General features: G+C 44.7%; 1 protein-coding gene across 8 annotated transcripts in view; it reads right to left on the reverse strand.

Annotated features, from left to right (window-relative positions):
• Nucleotides 1-19,501, reverse strand: part of usp19 (ubiquitin specific peptidase 19) — a 148,465-nt gene that overhangs the window by 44,026 nt on the left and 84,938 nt on the right. For 6 of the 8 annotated variants that reach the window (XM_078543079.1, XM_078543078.1, XM_078543082.1 and 3 more), the window contains 6 exons: nt 17,280-17,494; nt 15,918-16,116; nt 14,654-14,787; nt 12,584-12,742; nt 6,237-6,347; nt 3,091-3,201 (listed from right to left, as the gene is read on the reverse strand). In XM_078543079.1, coding sequence (XP_078399205.1) covers nt 3,091-3,201; nt 6,237-6,347; nt 12,584-12,742; nt 14,654-14,787; nt 15,918-16,116; nt 17,280-17,494 — 929 coding nt within the window. The remainder of the gene's footprint in view (nt 1-3,090; nt 3,202-6,236; nt 6,348-12,583; nt 12,743-14,653; nt 14,788-15,917; nt 16,117-17,279; nt 17,495-19,501) is intronic. The other 2 variants (XM_078543077.1, XM_078543075.1) reach the window with 1 other exon arrangement.

Genomic DNA, 19,501 nt, shown 5'->3' on the forward strand with positions numbered 1-19,501 from the left:
GAGGAAAGCCTTAGATTACAGGGCAATATAGATGGGCTGGTAAGATGGACAGAGCAGTGGCAAATGGAATTTAATGCTGAGAAGTGTGAGGTGATGCATTTTGGGAGGACTAACATGGCAAGGGAATGAATGGTAGGACCCTAGAAAGTACAGAGGAACCTTGGTGTACATGTCCATAGATCCCTGAAGGCAGCAGCATAGGTAGATAAGGTGGTTAAGACGACATATGGGATACTTGCCTTTATTAGGCGAGGCATAGAATATAAGAGCAGGGAGGTTATGTTTGAGCTGTATATAACATTCCCTTGCTGTGTTAGGCCACAGCTGGAGTACTGTGTGCAGTTCTGGTTGTCACATTTTAGGAAGGATGTGATTGCACTGGAGTGGGTGCAGAAGAGATTCACCAGGATGTTGCCTGGGCTGAAGCGTTTCAGCTATGGAGAGACATAAGATAGGCTAGGGTTGTTTTCCTTAGAGCAGTGAAGGCTGAGGGGAGGCCTGATAGAGGTATACAAAATTATGAGAGGCATAGGTAGGGTAGATAGGAAGAACATTTCCCCTTAGTGGAGGTGTCAATAACTAGCGGGCATAGATTTAAGGTAAGGGGCAGGAGGTTGAGAGAGGATTTGAGGAAAAATTTCTTCACCCAGAGGCTGGTTGGAATCTGGAACACACTGCCTGAGGGGGTGGTAGAGGCAGGAACCCTCAACATTTAAGAAGTATTTAGATGAGCATTTGAAATGCCATAGCTTACAGGGCTACGGGCCAAGTGCTGGTAAATGGGATTAGAATAGATGGCTGGCACAGACACGATGGGCCGAAGGGCGTGTTTCTGTGTTGTATAGCTCTATGACTCTAACTTGGTCAAAGAGGTAGGTTTCAAGGAGTGTCTTAAAAGAAAGAAGTAGCAAGATGGGATTTAGTAAGGGATTTCCAGAGCTTAGGGCCTTTGTAGTTGAAGGCATGGCCACCAGTGGTATAGTGATTAAAATCAGGGATGCTCATGAGGGCCAAACTGAATGAGTGCTGAAATCTTGGAAGGTTGTAAGGCTGGAGGAGATTAGAGATAGGGAGGGGCAAAGGATGAGAATTTTTAACAAAGACTATGAGCCAATTTAGGTCAGTAATAAGCGAAGAGGACTAGGTGAGAATTAGGGTTATTGGCAGTAGAGTTTTGAATGAGTTCAAGTTTACAGTGTGCAAGGTAGGAGGCTGGGCAGGAGAGCAATGGAACAGCTGAGTCTGAGGTAACAAAGGCATCTCATCCTTTGCCCCACCCTGTCTCTGATCTCCTCCAGCCTTACAACCTTCCAAGATTTCAGCACTGTGGAGCTGCAGTAGTGTACAGTCCAGGAGGTCCTGGGTCAGTTGTGGGTTTGTACTGTTAGCTGAGCTCAGGAGGGGCACAAACGCTCAGCTCAGGGTCAAACAGGAGGTTACAGTGTGGGTCACTAGCTGTGTTTGGAATCTAGCTCATTTACCACGGTGGTAGTGCCAGAGAACACAATGGAGGGTATCCTTCAAGTGAAGAAGGGACTTAGTCTTCAGAAGGACTGTGCAGTGGTCACTCCTAGCAATACTGACATGAACAGATTTATCTGTGGCAGGCAGGTTTGTGAGGACAAGGTCAGGTAAGTTTTTCCCCTCTTGCTGGTTCCCTCACCACCTACCGCAGACCCAGTCTAGCAGCTATGTCCTTTAGTCTAGCAGCTTGACCTGTAGTGGTGCTACCGAGCCACTCTTGGGTAATGGGCATTGAAATCCCCTGCCCAGAGTACATTCTACACCCTTGCCACCCTCAGGGCTTCTTCGAAATGATGTTCAACATCACTGATTCATCAGCTGAGGGGGATGTGGTAATCAGCAGGGGGTTTCCTTGCCAATGTTTGATCTGATGTCATGAGACTTCATGGGGTCCAGAGTCAATGTTCAGGGCTCTCAGTGCAATTCCCCTCCTGACTGCATACCACTGTGCCGCCACCTCTGCTGGGTTTGTCCTGCTGGTGGGACAGGACATACCTAGGGATGGTGGTGGTGGTGTCTGGGACATTGTCTGTAAGGTATGACTCCATGAGTATGATTATATCAGGCTCTTGCTTGACTAGTCTGTGGGACAGCTCTCCCAATTTTGGCACAAGCACCCAGATGTTATCAAAGAGGACTTTACAGGGTCAACAGGGCTGGATGTCCCATTGTCATTTCTGGTACCCAGGTTGACGTCTGGTGGTCCATCTGGTTTCATTCCTTTTTGACTTTGTAGTGACTTGCTCGGCCATTTCAGAGGGCATTTAAAAGTCAATCACTTTGTTGTGGGTCTGGGCTCACATGCAAGCCAGGTAAAGATAGCCTATTTCCTTCTTTAAAGGACATTAGTGAATGTCCTTTTTCACGACAATCAATAATGGTTTTATGGTCACCATTACTGAGGCTACAGTTTGAGACAATTCAGGAGATGTCTCAAAATAGAACACAGTAGCTTTATCAGGAATACAATCTTACATGTGGCCTCAGTATCACAACAGTGGTGGCCTGGAAATTGTGTTTGACAATCTCCTTTGCAGCAAAGTCAGCATTTATCACATTACCAAAATCTGACAGTCACCACTCTAGTTTCCTGTTCAGCATTGCTCCCCTAACACCAGGGAACACAAACTGGTGTTTCATTTCGCTGTTACTTGGGGAAGCGTTATTGGCTGCCATGTTTCTCTAATTACAAGTGACTACAATTAAAATGAGTTCAGTGTCTGCAAAGTGCTCTGAGAAGTTCTAAGTATATAAACAGTATTATATAATGATGTGGAGGAGGAGGAGGAGGAGGAGGAGGAGGAGGAGGGTGTGTGATTAGTAATCACCATAATGGTCTAATTCTGAAAATTTAACGTCAAAAACAGCCTCTTTCCCAAAGAAAAGAGAGCCAACATTCTTTGTCTTTTCTCATCACTTAAATTTCCAACATACAGGATCATTTTCATTGCTCCATTCTCAAAGGGTGTGGGTTGAGTGTCCTGAATGGCACATACTATTCCCACTAGGGTTTGACAAGCCTGTACATAGCAACAGCAGAAGCTAATAGAAATAGGCAGTCCTTACCTTTATCGGTTTCTTATGAGGCTCCTTGGCAAAAAAGTAAACAGTCAGCAACTTCTGTTTCTGTGGTAGGGGGACGGATAGGTAGAGGAAAGGGTCGAACGTGATTGACACCTGGAAAACATAACTTACAAATGAGACAGTAACAATATAAAGGGTTCCAACAAGTGTCAGAGTAGAACAGAAGGACAGTGAGAAAGCGGGCAACATAGAGGGCAGAGAGAGTGACAGAAAAAGTATAAGGAAAGAAAGTACAAGTGGAAACTGGCTGCCACAGTTTTCCCTTTTCTGATGTTCAATCACCAGGCCTTTCTCCTTTGCTGAAACCGCATTCAGATTCACTGAGTTTGAGGCCTCACTTAGAGGCAGGAGAGTCTTGCTAATAACTGAAATGAGTCAGGGACCGCACTGCACTTCAGTCAGAGCAACAAGGCTCCAGGAAAGTTGTGTTCAAGGTAAGCGATGGAAAAACATCTATGGCCAACACTGTCAATGTTTCCAGTATTAAGTGCTCCCTGGTCAGGTACAGACTGCAAATTAAAGCTCCCTCTCCCCAACCCTAATGCTGAGGAACTCCCATTGCATCTGTACTGTATTCTCAACTCTCACCCATGTACCCTTGCAGCCCTTCTCAGCGAGACAGATAACTGGGTCACCAGGTTTGTTCTTTAGACTCAAGGTCACAAGCGCTGTCCAAGCCCACTTCGCTTGGGATGCTCAAAGCTAGGAGGGAGGCGACTTCCAACTCAGTCCGAGGTAAATTCGGATCACAACCTTTAAGGCAAAAAAAGTGCCTCCTTTGCATCACTAACCCTGTATTCTTTGTTGTTCTTCTCTGGATTTATTTCAACACTTGATCCCATAATTCAAGCTGACACTCTGTCTTCTGAGTAAGTGCTGCAAAGCTAGTTTGCCATCTTTGGCATGAGATGTTAAACCAAGGCTCTGTCTGCTCTCCCAGATGGATATAAAAAACTTAATGGCAATTGAAGAGGAGCAGGAGACACAATCTTGATGTTAAAAAAACTCATCCTTGTTTTTAAATTTGTCCATGGCCTCGCCCCTCCTCATCAATCTCCTCCAGCTCCATAAAGCCCGTTCTCTGCGCTGCTCCAATTCTGGCTGCTTGAGCATCCTTGATTTTAATCACACCCACTATTGGCTGCCATGTTTTCAGCTGTTTGGGGCTAAGTTCTGGAACTCCCGCCCTAAACCTCTCTGCCTCTCTTGCATTCCTTAAAACCAACTCTTTAACCAAGCCTTTGGTCAACTGGCCTAATACCTCTATGTGGGTCAGTGTTTTAATTTGTTTTACGATGCTCCTGTGAAGTGCTTTTCATTATGTTAAAGGCTCTGTATAAATATAAGTTTATGTTTAAATTTTTACCTAGGTTTAAAGTGGTAATTTCTGAGGAATGTTGCCACCTACTGTTATGAGGAAAAAACAAATCTCTATGTCCCCAGTTCATCAAGTCAAGCTGCAGCTTCTAATAGCAGTACAAATTCTGGGATGTTCCTCCTACCTCAATTTCATAAACTTTAAAATCAGAGAAACTTTTGTTCAAATACTTCAGAAACTGTTAAATTTACCATTCCAACATTGCTGAAACTCAACAGCTCTTCATAGATAGGCATAAGACTATACTTCCAAGTTCTCTTAACTTCAGCGCTGAATCATAACTCCTAAAAGCAGGCATATTGCACAGATTCACAGAATAGTGACCATGCCTAGCCTCCAAGATACAGGAATTTGTAAGTCCTATTTTTAATGTATTAACCAAACAGGGTCTTGCAGCTTTATGTATCTCCCTGTCCACCTTCATTTGGTACTACATTCAATTCTGAAAGAAAGATTTGCACGTCTGTAACACTTTGACAAGTCCAGGATGGCCCAAAGCACGTTACAGTTACTGAGGCACATATCATAGTTCTGTCACTGTTGTAATATAGGAAACATGTACACATGGGAATTTACACATAGGAAGGTCCCGGGAGCAATGAGTTAATAACCATATGTTTGTCTTCAGTGACATAAGGACACAAGAAATAAGAGTAGACCAAATGGCCTGTCAAATCTGCTCCGCCATTCAATACAATCATGGCTGACCTTGGGCTTCAATTCCATTTTCCTGCTCGCTCCCCATATCCCTTAATTCCCCGAGACATCAAAAATCAGTCCTCAACTCAGACTCCAGCTCAGCAACTCGGAGTCGAAGTTGCCTAAGCTGCAGACATTTTCTGTAGATATCCGGTTGTCCCGGATTGCAGTGCATTCCACAGATTCCCGCATGCTGCAGTCACGGCACCGGCTGCCCTGCCATTTCTATCCAACCGTATTTATTTAATTAGTCTATTAGCTAATAATGTACACAGCCAAAGTAACAGAAAGTAGCACTCACCTATCTTGGAGTCAAGGATGTAAATTCACCAACTACTGGAGGCTGAAAAAAAATGTAGAAAAAAAGAGCACCTCGTTCCCCCTCTGCACTGAATTCCCACCTAAACCAAATTCCCAACTATTCAATCTATGTCTCAATCAGGTGTAGCCTCCTGTCCGTGTGCCCCTTTCTATGTTGGTTGATTATGCAATACATATTGGCTCAGGACACTGCAGATAACTCCCCTGCTCTTAACATAGAAACAGGAGTAGGCTATTCAACCCTGAGCCTATTCCACCATTGAACTGGATCATGGCTGGTTTCTATTTCAATTCCTTCTGTCCAAAACCCTTAATACTCTTGCCTAACAAAGGCTTCTCAATTTCAGTTCTAACATTTTCACTTTTACTGCCTGTCCCCAACAGCCTGAACAATTTCTTGGGAGTGCAAAATCCTTAAATTTCCACTCCCCTTTGTGTGAAGGAATGCTGCCTGACATTCTTCTGAATGGCCTAGCTCCAAATTTCAGGTTCTGCTCCCTTGCACTCGAGTCACCTCACAGAGGGAATAGTTTCAACTCCATCAACTTCTTTAATCTTTTGAATAGTGCCATGTGATCTTTTACATCCACCCGGCGGGGCACACAGGGCCTCACTTACACGTCTCATCTGAAAGACAGCACTGGCCTTAACCCTCAGGCACAGTTAGTCATTTGAAGGGTTGGGCCACCCACCACCCCCCACAATACCGTTTAACCAGCCAGTCTCTCACCTTGTAACACATGGGGCACACCAGCTTGGACTTATACTGGCCCTGGAATAGATCCACGATAAAGGAATCATTTCGCATCTTGTGGCGTTCCCAGGCCTCCTCTGCCACTACCTATGTGACACAATGTTAATTAGTCAAGGAACAGGAATCTTCGCAGACACAAACTAGAATAACTTAAAAGCTATTACATTTCTAACTTTTCCCAGTTCTGCTGAAAGGTCACAACATAAAACTGTTTCTCGTAACAGATGCTGCCAGGCATGCTGTGTATTTCCAGCATTTTCACTGCTTATTGTAGAATACATTTGTCTGATTTACACCACAACAGACAGTCAAATCAAATCATTACTATTGAACCTGGTGTCACGAGGTTATGCCCCTTTATTTCTGAAAATGTGATTTTTCAACATTCGACAGACTGGAAATTTTGCAATTTGAAATGAGACAAAACAAACTACTTAAAAATACAAGGCCACCTTCCAAGGCAAAGGTGAAAATCAAAAATTACCGTCAGGGGAACGTGAAGAGAGGGACATTTCCTATAATTCAGAGACCCAGTGAAACTCGTCACTGTCTAAGGAAGAGACATCAAAATGCAAAGTGCTGCATAGTGAAACAATAGCTGACACAGACAGACCCACCCAAAACCCCTTGGAAATACACAATGGTCATTTGGTAGCACGTGGCCTGGGTATAGCTGAAAAAGAGAGACTTTTTACCTTGCACTCATCAGGACAATTCACATGAATACAATGTAAGGGAAAACAACAAACTTATACTTATAAGAGGGTGCTTATTGGTTGGCAAGTGGGCTGATTGGTAGAGGCTCTGCCATGGAGAATGCACCAGTTGATGGTGACTGAGTCAACTGCCAGGCATTGTTTGAAATTTAAACCAGACAGCTTGACTCTGGTTGGCCAAGGCATTGACCTGAGGAATGAACCAGTGAATGGCTGTCAGTTATTTTGTTTAGCTGTAATAGGCGCAATATGTGCTCATGTTCTGTATGCGATGAACAGGGCCCTGTATATTAATATGTGTAGCTTCCAGTGTGCCACACTGTGAGCCCAACTGAGAATCTTAAATTGGCTGTCAGCATAATTCTTAGCACACTGAGGATTAATTAGCAAATGTTGTCCAATCGCGGAATCACACATAATGTTGGATACCGTGTTTTGAGTTTTGAGTTTTGGAAGCACGGCTGGTTGCCTATGGTATGTACCTTGTCCATTGAGAACAATAGAAGGGACATGCAACAAAAACAGAAAATGCTGAAAAAACTCAGCAGGTCTGACAGTACCTGTGGAAAGAGAAACAGAATTAATGTTTCGAGTCTGTATAACACTTCTTCAGAGGAAGGGACGTGCAGTTTGATACGATCCTTCAGTCTTTGGGCGCGTGGCCTACATACCTAGCGTCACACTGGCACTGAAATTCATATACCACATTACTTATTTTTGTGATAGGCAGAACATCTTTTTGGCTTGATGGCAGCATCCTGTCAGTGGCCAAAAATCTTCACCTGTTGCTTAAATTTTTGAGATAGCTTGCCCTTCCAGGGTAGTTGTGTCTTTCCTCACATTGTATTGCTGTGAATTGTCCTTGAGTGCAAGACGAAAAGCGTTGTTTTTCCTTCAGAGATACACAATGGGTGAAGTGTTTCAAGGCAGGCTACAACAACTGCAGAGAGATTACAGGAAAGCTTTCAGCAGAGGAAACAAGTTGATGGCTGCTGCTCTCTTCTTCGCTCTCTCTCTCTTTTGGAACAAGTGTATTGCCTGGTTCAAAAGCCACTACTAGAAATCTATCAGTGAACTGAGGTCTTGTAATAATAGTCAAGCAACAGCCTGACAGTCACCCACAGGAAATCATACCTTACAGATAATGTCCCAGACTCCAGCATCACTATCCCTGGGCATGTTCTGTCCCACCGGCAAGACAGGCCCAGGAGAGGTGGCGGCACAGTGGAGTTGCCCTGGGTGTCCTCAACATCAACTCCAGACCCAATGAAGTCTCATGGCATCAGGTCAAACATGGGCAAGGAAACCTCCCGATGATTACCACATGCCGCCCTCCCTCAGCTGATGAATCAGTGATTCAAGAACATCACTTGGAGGAAGCACTGAGGGTGGAAAAGGTGCAGAACGTACTCTGGGTGGGGGACTTCAATGTCCATCACCAAGAGTGGCTCGGTAGTGCCACTACTGACTGAGCTGGCCGAGTCCTTAACGACACGGCTGGGTCTGCTGCAGGTGGTGAGGGAACCAACAAGAGGGAAAAACCTACTTGGCCTCATCCTCATCAACCTGCCTGCCGAAGGCGCATCAGTCCATGACAGTTTCGGTAAGAGTGCCCACCACACAGTCGTTGTGGAGACGAAGTCCCACCTTTACATTGAGGGTACCCTCCATTGTGTTGTGTGGCATTACCACCGTGCTAAATGGGAAAGGTTTCAAACAGATCTAGCAACTCAAGACTGGCCATCCATGAGGCTCTGTGGGTCATCAGAAGAAGCAGAATTGTACTCAAACACAATCTGTAACCTCATGGCCCGGCATATCCCCAATTCTACCATTACCATCAAGCCAGGGGATCAACCCTGGTTCAATGAAGAGTGCAGGAGGGCATGCCAGGAGCAGCACCAGGCATACCTAAAAATGAGGTGTCAGCCTGGTGAAGGTATAACACAGGACTACTTGCGTGCCAAACAGCATAAGCAGCAAGTGATAGACAGACCTAAGCGGTCCCACAACCAACGGATCAGATCTAAGGTCTGCAGTCTTGCCACATCCAGTCGTGTATGGTGGTGGACAATTAAACAACTCACTGGAGGATCCACAAATATCCTCATCCTCAGTGATGGAGGAGCCCAGCACAACAGTGCAAAAGATAAGGCTGAAGTATTCACAACAATCTTCAGCCAGAAGTGTTGAGTGGATGGTCCATCTCAGCCTCCTCCAGAGCTCCCCAGCATCATAGATGCCAGTCTTCAGCCAATTTGATTCACTCCACATGATATCAAGAAATAGATGAACGCACTGGATACTGCAAAGGCTATGGGCTCTGACAATATTCCGGCAATAGTACTGAAGACTTGTGCTCCAGAGCTAGCTGCACCCCTAGCCAAGCTGTTGCAGTACAGCTATAACACTGGCATCTACCAGGCAATGTGGAAAATTGCCCAGGTATGTCCTGTGCACAAAAAGCAGGACAAATACAACCCGGCCAATTACCACCCAATCAGTCTACTCTCGATCATCAGTAAAGTAATGGAAGGGGTCATCAACAGTGCTATCAAGTGGCGCTCCTGACCTCATTACAGCCTTGGTTCGAACACGGACAAAAGAACTGAACTCCCAAGGTGAGGTGAGAGTGACTGCCCTTGACATCAAGGCAGCATTTGATCGAGTGTAGCATCAAGGAGCCCTAGCAAAACTGGAGTCAATGGGAATCAGGGGGAAAACTCTTCGCTGGTTGGAGTCATACCTAGCACAAAGGAAGATGGTTGTGGTTGTTGGAGGTCAGTCATCTCAGCTCCATGATATCACTGCAGGAGTTCCTCAGGGTAGTGGCCTCGGCCCAACCATCTTCAGCTGCTTCATCAATGAACTTACATCCATCATCAGGTCAGAAGTGGGGATATTTGCTGATGATTGCACAATGTTCAGTGCCATTCACAGACTGTGGAGTCATGTCCAAATGCAGCAAAACCTGGACAATATCCAGGCTTGGGCTGACAAGTGGCAAGTAACATTAGCGACACACAAGTGTCAGGCAATGACCATCTCCAACAAGGAAGAATCCAGCCATTGCCTCATGTTCAATTGCATTACCATCTTTGAATCCCCCACTATCAACATCCTGGGGGGGTTACCATTAGCCAGAAACTGAACTGGACTAGCCATATAAATACTGTGACTACATGAGCAGGTCAGAGGCTAGGAATCATACGACGAGTAACTCACCTCCTGACTCCCCAAAGCCTGTCCACCATCTACAAGGCACAAATCGGAAGTGTGATGGAATACTCCCCACCTGCCTGGATGAGTGCAGCTCCCACAACACTGAAGAAGCTGGACACCATCCAAGACAAAGCAGCCCGCTTGATTGGCATCCCATCCTCAAACATTCACTCCCTCCACCACCAATAGCAGCAGTGTGTACCATCTAAAATATGCACTGCAGGAATTCACCAAGACTCCTTAGATAGCACCTTCCAAACCCACAACCACTACCACCTAGAAGGGCAGGGGCAGCAGATAGATGGGAACTCTACCACCTGGAGGTTCCACTCCAAGTCACTCACCATCCTGACTTGGAAATACACCGCCATTCCTTCACTGTCGCTGGGTCAAAATCCCTTCCTAACAGCACTGTGAGTGTACCTACACCACATGGACTGCAGCTGTTCAAGAAGACAGCTCACCACCACCTTCTCAAGGGCAACTAGGGATGGGCAATAAATGCTGGCCCAGCCAGCGAAGCCCACATCCTGTGAATGAATAAAAAAAATAGCAGAATCTTCTACATCTGACCGCATCCATAAAACCAGCTTATCCAAATCGGCCGCTATATTTAAAAACCTATGCCTCAAGGGCAATCAAAGAACACTTAACTGTATATTCTTATAATTTTTTTTCAATTGGACTCTAACTTCCCTTATTTCTGAAACGTAGTGTTTTTATTATTTTTCTCCCTCAGGTTTAGTAGTTAATAAACTTGCTCTTTGGCTCAAAATAACCTTGTTTGACTTGTTCCTTGCTGCTCACAGCGTAAATAGTTAAATACATTTGGATTCAAAAAAGGCATATCCTTGTGAAAAAAAACTAACTTTTGTTGTGAATAACCAAGGAAGTTGAATAGATGGGAGCCAGTTCAACCCTTCTCACCTGGTCATAACACTGCTCTGTGGGTTCTTTGTACAGCGATGTGGAAGGAGTACGAGTAATGCAAATGGAACTGCTCTGAGAAAGTCTGCTTACATGCAGTCCATTACACAATACCCTGCATGTGTTAACACGGTGGGACTAGGAGCAGAGATTCTCAAACTCAGATCAAATAACTCTGCCCTTGTGCCACTGGTTCTTTTCTCAGGTGATGATGTTTTAAGGTTTGATAGAACAGGACAACTCGAAAGCAACATTTTGTGCAATTGTCCGAATCATGAAACAGAGCTGGCGGAATGGGAGTAATTGCTTGGTCTTTCAAGCAGCTGGGACATGCTAATGGGCTGAATGGCTTCTTTCTGCATTGTAACAGACTATGATTCTGTTCTCAGCCTGGTCCCACTCTCTGGGACTCTCCAGCTGATGTCTCAGCCCCCAGCCTGATTTCTCAGGGTTTTTCACTGTTCTAATATAGCAGGATTTCATGGCATTGGCTATCATGATTGCAACAAGAACCTGGAGGCCAAGCACAAGTCCATCACTGCCACCTACACATATTTGAGAGTATTACAAGTATATCTGAATGTACAGAAAAACAGCGGTAGAAAATGGAGATTTACAAACTGCATATAGATCATGAACACACGAGCATCTGCCTGCATTTTTCAACAGCAGTAGATTGACAGTGTTATTGGTGGTAGGCCAAGCAGCAAGTAAGCAAGTGGTGGCTGAATAAGGAGATAATGTAGATTAAAAAAACATGCAGCATCCTTAGCTTTATAAATAGAGACAGAATACAAAAGCAAGGAATTTATATAAAGCTTTATAAACCACCAGTTTGGCCTCAGCCTTTCTGGGCTCCACACTTTCGGTTGGGTGTTAAGGCTATGGAGAGGGTGCAGAGAAGATTAACTAGAATAGTACCAGTGATAAGGGATTTCAGCTAATGTGGAGAGGCTGGAGAAGCTGGGATTGCCGTCCTTAGAACAGAGAATATTTAGGAAGTTTTAATGGAAATGCATAAAATGGAGGGTTTTTGTTAAGAGTAGGTAGGGGGAAATTGTTTCCAGTGGCAGGAGGGTCATCAAGCAAAGGGCATAGATTAAACATAATGGCTAAAGAGGGGAGTTAAAGCCATTTCTCCTTTTAGTCTTCCCTACTTTGATTGAAACAGTTAAGGCCCCTCCACATTACCAGAGATATCTTGGTTAGTTTACACTGTATGCTCTGTACCATTAATGTCATTAGTAAGACTGAATGTCCAAAACTGTCTAAACTCTCTGGGGCTTGACCAATGGTTAACCAAAGGTAGAACATCAAATTTTAAAAAGGTGCATTGCAGTGTCAAGTGATTCGTATGCAAAAGCCACAGCCCTGACCATTTAATATTGGTACAACTATGCAACAACAAGGCACCAGCTGGAGTTACTGGTCCGAGAGTTACCTGACAGCGTGACGTACCTCATCTGGGCGCCCATCAGAATCCACTGTCTCCGTGTACGGTTTATTCTGTATTCTATTGAGGTCCTCATGGAGGCCATCCAACAAAAACGCCATAAATTCCTGAGCATCGTGCTGTGCATAACCAGTGAATTGGCTAGCTTTACTTGCCACAATAGCCTAGTAGAAAAGAGAGACGTTAACAAAACCTTATGCATTTAAGTCACACTAGTGACAGATTTAGAACCTTGCTTGAAAGAAATTTCCAACAAAGTCGGGTTCCTTTTATCCTCTTGTAATTTCCTTCTCTGAAAGTGGGGACATGCCCGAGGGCACCCTTCTCTGGCAGGGTACAGCACCCAAGGGCACAGCACATAAGGGAGCTCGTTTCCAATGAAAGATCATCGAGCTAAAAAGTTAACTCTGATTCTCTCTTCACAGATGAAGGATACACAATGAGACTAACATGGCGCACTGTTTTGCCATACAGATGCCAACTGGTGCACTGAACTTTCTTGTATTTTTGTTTTTATTTCTAAACCTCCTTGGTCTGGATTCTGTGCCTTTTGAGTAGTTTCTGTAGGTACAGGTTTCCTAAGGAGTACAAACTGGAACTGGTCCAAACACAGTTTTTGAAAGTTTGCTTCGTAGTTCTCTTAGCTTCACCGTGTAGACCAACTCATTCACATGGGCCCGCGTCCTATCCCCAGACACATTCACCCACCTCTGCAGGCCTCCACTAGCTCCCAGTTATCTTAAAATCCTTGCCGTCATGTTGAAATCCTTCCATGGCCTTGTCCACCCTACCTCATCGCGATCTTCTCCAACTGCATGGCACAAACCTAGACCACTGCACATCTTCTCTACTCCCACTCTGCTGTTAGTGATGCTAAACCCTTTGCAACATGCAGCATACTCTGCAATTCCGTTCCATACCCTCTCCATCCGCCTACCTCTTTTCCCCTCCTTCAAAAGCCCCCAAAGAAATGGCCTGTTTAACTGTTCTTTCATCCAAGTCAACCACATTCCCACCGACATCCACTCATGGCCAATCACCAGCCCAGAATGGGCTTGAAATGGTATAAGTAGAACCTAAACATATGATGGCATTCACAGTAAGTGACATTGGGAGAACAGGTACAAAGCAGGAAGTAGGAGACAGAGTGACTGAAAGCTTTGTTGAATAAAGCCAGAATTGAAAATTTCAAAACTGAAATCCATTGACCTTTGTTATGCAAGGCTTATGGGGCCAAGGAAAATAGATGGAGTTAAAATACAGATCAGCCATGATATAACTGAATTGTAGAATGGGGATGAGGGCCTGAATAGCCTCTTCCTGTTCCTATGTTTCTGATAAGGTTTCATTCTGCACCATGTAGTATAACTGGCCCAGTAAAGTGGCCTTGTGAGCTAGAGTTTGAGCAGCGAACACAGTTGCGTTATACCTGCTTATTGGGAAAGGTCTCTTTGATATGCCAAAGAGAAAAAAGTGTTTTAACAAGTTGACAACAGCATACAGGCAGTGCAAGGCCAGTTATAGATAGCCATCCAAGGCCACAGCTTTTGTTGCTGCTGTCACTTGCTCAAGAGCTGCGAGGAGAGTCTGGACAGACAAATCCTGGTAACAAAAACTCCAGAAAGGGCCATGTAGGAACAAAGGGCCAGAGGAATATTCATCCCCTTGAGCCTACTGTACGTGAACAGGAGGGGGCCAATCAGCCCTCAAGCCTTGTTGCACAAAAATGGCCCCTCGAGCTTGTTCCACCATTAAATCATGGATGATCTGTAGAGAGACAAGAAACCAGATCAAAAGCCCAATGTCAATTATGGGATGTTCATTAGAACATTTCTCACCAACCCCTGCAGGCAACTGAAACTAGTCCATGAGACCATATTGACCTTGACTTGTATTATTTGGGGAACAAATGCTGGCCTTGCCAGTGACGCCCACATCCAGTGATAGAATAAAGAAAAAAACTGGCTTAAGGGGCTGAATGGTCACCTCCTGCTTCGAACATCCCCACAAGGTTTCAGCTGTGACCAGTTTGCCAATTTATTCAGAAAGCCAGCAGGGGATTTTGGCTCACTCACCTTCAATTTTGATGGCTGGTAGGCGTGGTGTGTTCCTTTCCACAGAGCCCGCAGCAGCACCGCAAAACCAATGGCCAGGCGGCCGCCAGTCCCCAGAGGATTGTTGTAATTTAATTCGGACTCAAAAGATCGATCTGGTCCAATTTAGAGAGAGAGAGAGAGAGATGTTCAGGGTTTTAACTTGCAGTGAGGGCTTAATCTTTCTTCAGCAAAAGCTCATATTAAAAAGTCAAATAAATAAATCCTCATCAAAAATACATTGTTTCAAAGCCTCGCAAAGCATCTGAATCCAATGAATTACTCCAAGAGGTAGTGAGAGTTATTTAGGTAAATACAGCAGCTGTTTTGAGGCACCATCAGCCCATAAATGGCATCAAGATAATTGACTAGTTAATCGTTTCTTTTGGGTGGTTGAAAGGACTTGCTTTAATTTAGCGCCTTTCACAACCTTGGGACATTCCAGAGCCTCTAATGTCAATGAAGCACTTGTGAAGTGTAGTCACTGTTGCAATGTAGGAATGTGGTAGCAAATTTGCACATAGCAAGATTACAAAACAGCAATGTGATAATGGCCAGGTAATCTGTTTAAGCAATACTGGTTGAGGGACAAATATTGGCCTAGGTCACAGGGAAGAACTCCCCTGCTCTTCATCGAAATAGTACCATGGGATCTTTCTCATCTACCAGAGAAAACATACAGGTTTAACATCTTATCTGAAAGAATCCATGACATCCGTGTCAATCTCTCCTGAGCTCCCATCGATCCCTGACCTTTTATTTTGCTCCAACCCCCCCCTTAATCAGTATAAAATCCATCACATTTCTACTTCTCTTTAGTTCTGAAGAAGAGTTATATGGACTCGAAATGTTAACTGTTTCTCTCTCTCCACAGATGCTGCCAGACCTGTGTTTTCCAGAATTTTCTGTTCTTAATGCACTGTGCCTTCCGCCAACACAAGATGGCCACCTATACCCTTCTGCGTATGCGCAGAAAACGAATGACATCACTGGACAGAGGCAAAGTGCTAGCCAAACGCTGCGTTTGCTGCCAATGTGGTGCATGCGCAGTTGTACCATTTTAACTCTCTCCTCCCTCAGTATTAACGTTGGGAGCATCAACCTGGATTATGGGGCTGAAGTCTGTGTTTTAGGGCTTTAAAACACCATATTCTGACACAAGCGAGCCCTGCTCACCACTCTACACCTAAAAGGCATGACTGGCAAGGTTTCTCTATGAAGCAGAATTCAACCATTTTGCACTCACCGTGGAAGTAGTCGCGGAGTTCTCGTGTGTTGGACAGTGACTGGATAACACTGTTCATGAAGCAAGTGTTCCCCAGGTTGACCAACCCCGTGAATCCCGGCAGACAGACCTTCTTCTCCTCCTCCTCCTCTTCCTCTTCCATGTGCTCAGGGTTGGTGACACTGTGTGTCATCGGGGTCACCATGCAGGTCGGCTTAGGCTTCAGCACAAAGCACAAGGTGAAAGTTCAATGTACTCCTTCGTACAGTCACAGAATACAGAAAAAGGCCATTCAGCCCAACTGGTCGATGCTGGGTGTTTATGCTCCATATGGGCCTCCTAGTAACCCTATCAGCATATCTTTATTATTTCTTTCTCCCTCATGTATTTGTCTAGCTTTCCTGTAAAATGCATCCATGTTATTCACCTCAATTACTCCATGAAGTAGTGAATTTCACATTTTAACCACTCTGAGCAGATCTTGTGATCATATATTTATGGCTTCTATTATTTAAGATTGTGGTGTAATCAGTCCCACCCTTCACCCTGTCACAGGCCTTATCCTTTATTCATTCTTCCCTGCTTATCCCTTGCTCTGTCCTAGCTTATAAACTGTTAATTCTGTTATGTCTCCTAATTCTGACAAAAGGTCATTGACCTGAAACATTAACTTTGTTTCTCTCAACAGCCTCTCTCCGTATACCTGGATGATCAGGTTATAACTGACTGGAATGGAAACGTACAACTGCTCAGATTGAAGTTACCACCTAGTTCACTAATGTCACTTTATAGTCATTTGGTAGTACAGAACTTAAGCACTGCTGAAAAAAGAGACATGTCAAAGCTTTTCATCTTGCACTCATCAGGACACTTCGCAAGAATACCAACAGAAGGGGAAAACGACAATTTATACTGTATGTGAAGAGAGTGCTGATTGGTGGCAGTGGCATTGCCGTGGAGTATGCACCAGAGATGGTCACTGACAGTTAATTGCCAAGCATTGCTTGAAATTTAAACCAGGCAGCTTGACCCTGATTGCCACTTGCCAACTCAGCTTAGATGTGTCAGCAATGTCACTTAAGGGAAGGAAATCTGTTTCCCTGACCCTGTCAAGTACTACATATAACTCCAGTCCCATACCATCACTACTGATTCTTAACTGTCCTCTCTGATGGCCCAGCAAGCCCCTCAATTGCATCAATCATGGATAGCAGCAGTTCAAAAAGGTGGCTCACCACCTATTTCTCAAGGCTATTAGGGATAGCAAAAGAAAATGCCAGTCTTTCTGGTGATGCCCACGTTCAAGGACTAAAGAAAAGCTTTACTGCACCTTTAGGAGGAGAGTGAACTTTGAACATATATTACTCCAAGTACATTACCTACCGATGTTACAAGTGCGTCGTGCTTAATCTGGACGTTCTCGGGTGTTGACCTGATTGCCACTGACTCGAGACTGGCTTCCTCTGTGCGCATTTTTTCTTTCTCATTTGAGCGTTGCTCCTCCTTGGGAGGAAGTGTGTGCTGGCTGCTCCCAGGCTGCGCTTTCTCCAGTGAAGGTGGGCCTGCAGGCACAGCTACTTTGGCGCCCCCCACTGCACCTTAAACAGGGGAGCACAAGGCCTGCGTTTAGAAGGTCCAGTGAAAAAACACAAGGGCTTAAGCATCCTTTGGCGGCAACAACAGCTACAAAAGTTTGAATTCCTACCTTCCTCCCCCTGGGTCGGATACAGAGTAAAGCTCCCTCTACACTGTCCCCATCAAACACTCCCAGGACAGGTACAGCACGGGGTTAGATACAGAGTAAAGCTCCCTCTACACTGTCCCCATCAAACACTCCCAGGACAGGTACAGCACGGGGTTAGATACAGAGTAAAGCTCCCTCTACACTGTCCCCATCAAACACTCCCAGGACAGGTACAGCACGGGGTTAGATACAGAGTAAAGCTCCATCTGCACTGTCCCCATCAAACACTCCCAGGACAGGTACAGCACGGGGTGATGTACAGAGTAAAGTACTCTCTACACTGTCCCCATCAAACACTCACAGGACAGGTACAGCACGGGGTTAGATACAGAGTAAAGCTCCCTCTACACTGTCCCCATCAAACACTCCCAGGACAGGTACAGCACGGGGTTAGATACAGAGTAAAGCTCCCTCTACACTGTCCCCATCAAACACTCCCAGGACAGGTACAGCACGGGGTTAGATACAGAGTAAAGCTCCCTCTACATTGTCCCTATCCAACACTCCCAGGACAGGTACAGCACGGGATTAGATACAGAGTAAAGCTCCTTCTACACCGTCCCATCAAACACTCCCAGGACAGGTACAGCACAGGGTTAGATACAGAGTAAAGTGCCCTCTACACTGCCCTAATTGCATGCCTAAGCCTCAACCTCAGAAGTCAACTCCCTACAGCACCCCATTTGGCACTTTCCATTTCCCACCACCTTGTGGCCTCTCTGAGTGAAACCTCCAAATTAACAACAACTTGTATTTACATTGCACCTTAAAAATAATAAAAAGTCAATGAGTAATGAGGGACAGTCCTGTGCTGTGATTCTTCAATCTCATTTCACATGCAGCCCTTACAGTCAGTCAGAGCTGGATTCAATCCCAAATCCTCAAGCTGGAAGGCTAGTGGATGACCTGCTGTGTCAACCAGTCATGCAATTATTTTAATAGAGCACAGAAAAGTGTCTTTTAAATTTGGTGCACCATGTGGAGCTGTGCAATATTGTGGAATAAGCTGATCAAGCTGTGCTGCTGCTTGCAGCTACTCCTACCAGGAGATGTGTCATTGTATCTCATCTGTCTTGTGCACCCTCACATATCCACCGTAACTCGTCCGCAACCACTCTGACATCCATCATCCAACTACACCTAGGTCAACCCCTCTTTCTGCTGCCCTGCACTTTGGCCTCTAGCAGAGATCTCTGTAGCTTTTCAGCCCTGATCAAATGGCCAAAATACTGACAGTGTCTTTTCTGGATGTCACCTTTTCAAGTTCTTTTGCTCTATTTCAAGACCTCTTGATTGGTCTTATTATCTGCATATGGAATTTTTAGCAAACATCTTAGCATCCACATTTCAAAGGCCTCTTATTTTCTTCCACAGATCCTTACTTATTGTTCAGGTTTCTGAGGCAGACATGGAAGTGGAGAGAATGGAGCATCGTATGAGTTTTTTCCTTGTTACAAGCTTGAGTTTTCTTGTTGTTAACAAGATGTTAACATCTTCACAAAATTACTTCTGGATATTTCTATCCTTCTGGCTTTTGTATTACATCTACCATCTTCTGTTATCATTTGTCCTAATGGATAAAAATTTATCTACTTGTTCCAGTGTGATACCATCCACTTCAATCTTCACACTTGTTTCTTCTAATGTATTCCTTCTAACTACCATCGTTTTTATATTTTTGCTTTTCATACTCAATCCATATTCTAAACTTCTAGATTTTACTTGACCTACGATATTTTGCAGGGCCTCTCCTGATTCTGCAAGTGTCATCAATGTACCACAAGTTTGTTATGTTCTTACCTCCAATTTTTACCCCTGGAAGTACATTTATTCTCTGAATATTTGTTCTGTATACGGATTG

Source organism: Cetorhinus maximus, chromosome 6, assembly GCF_964194155.1.
Source record: "Cetorhinus maximus chromosome 6, sCetMax3.hap1.1, whole genome shotgun sequence".
NCBI lineage: Eukaryota > Metazoa > Chordata > Chondrichthyes > Lamniformes > Cetorhinidae > Cetorhinus > Cetorhinus maximus.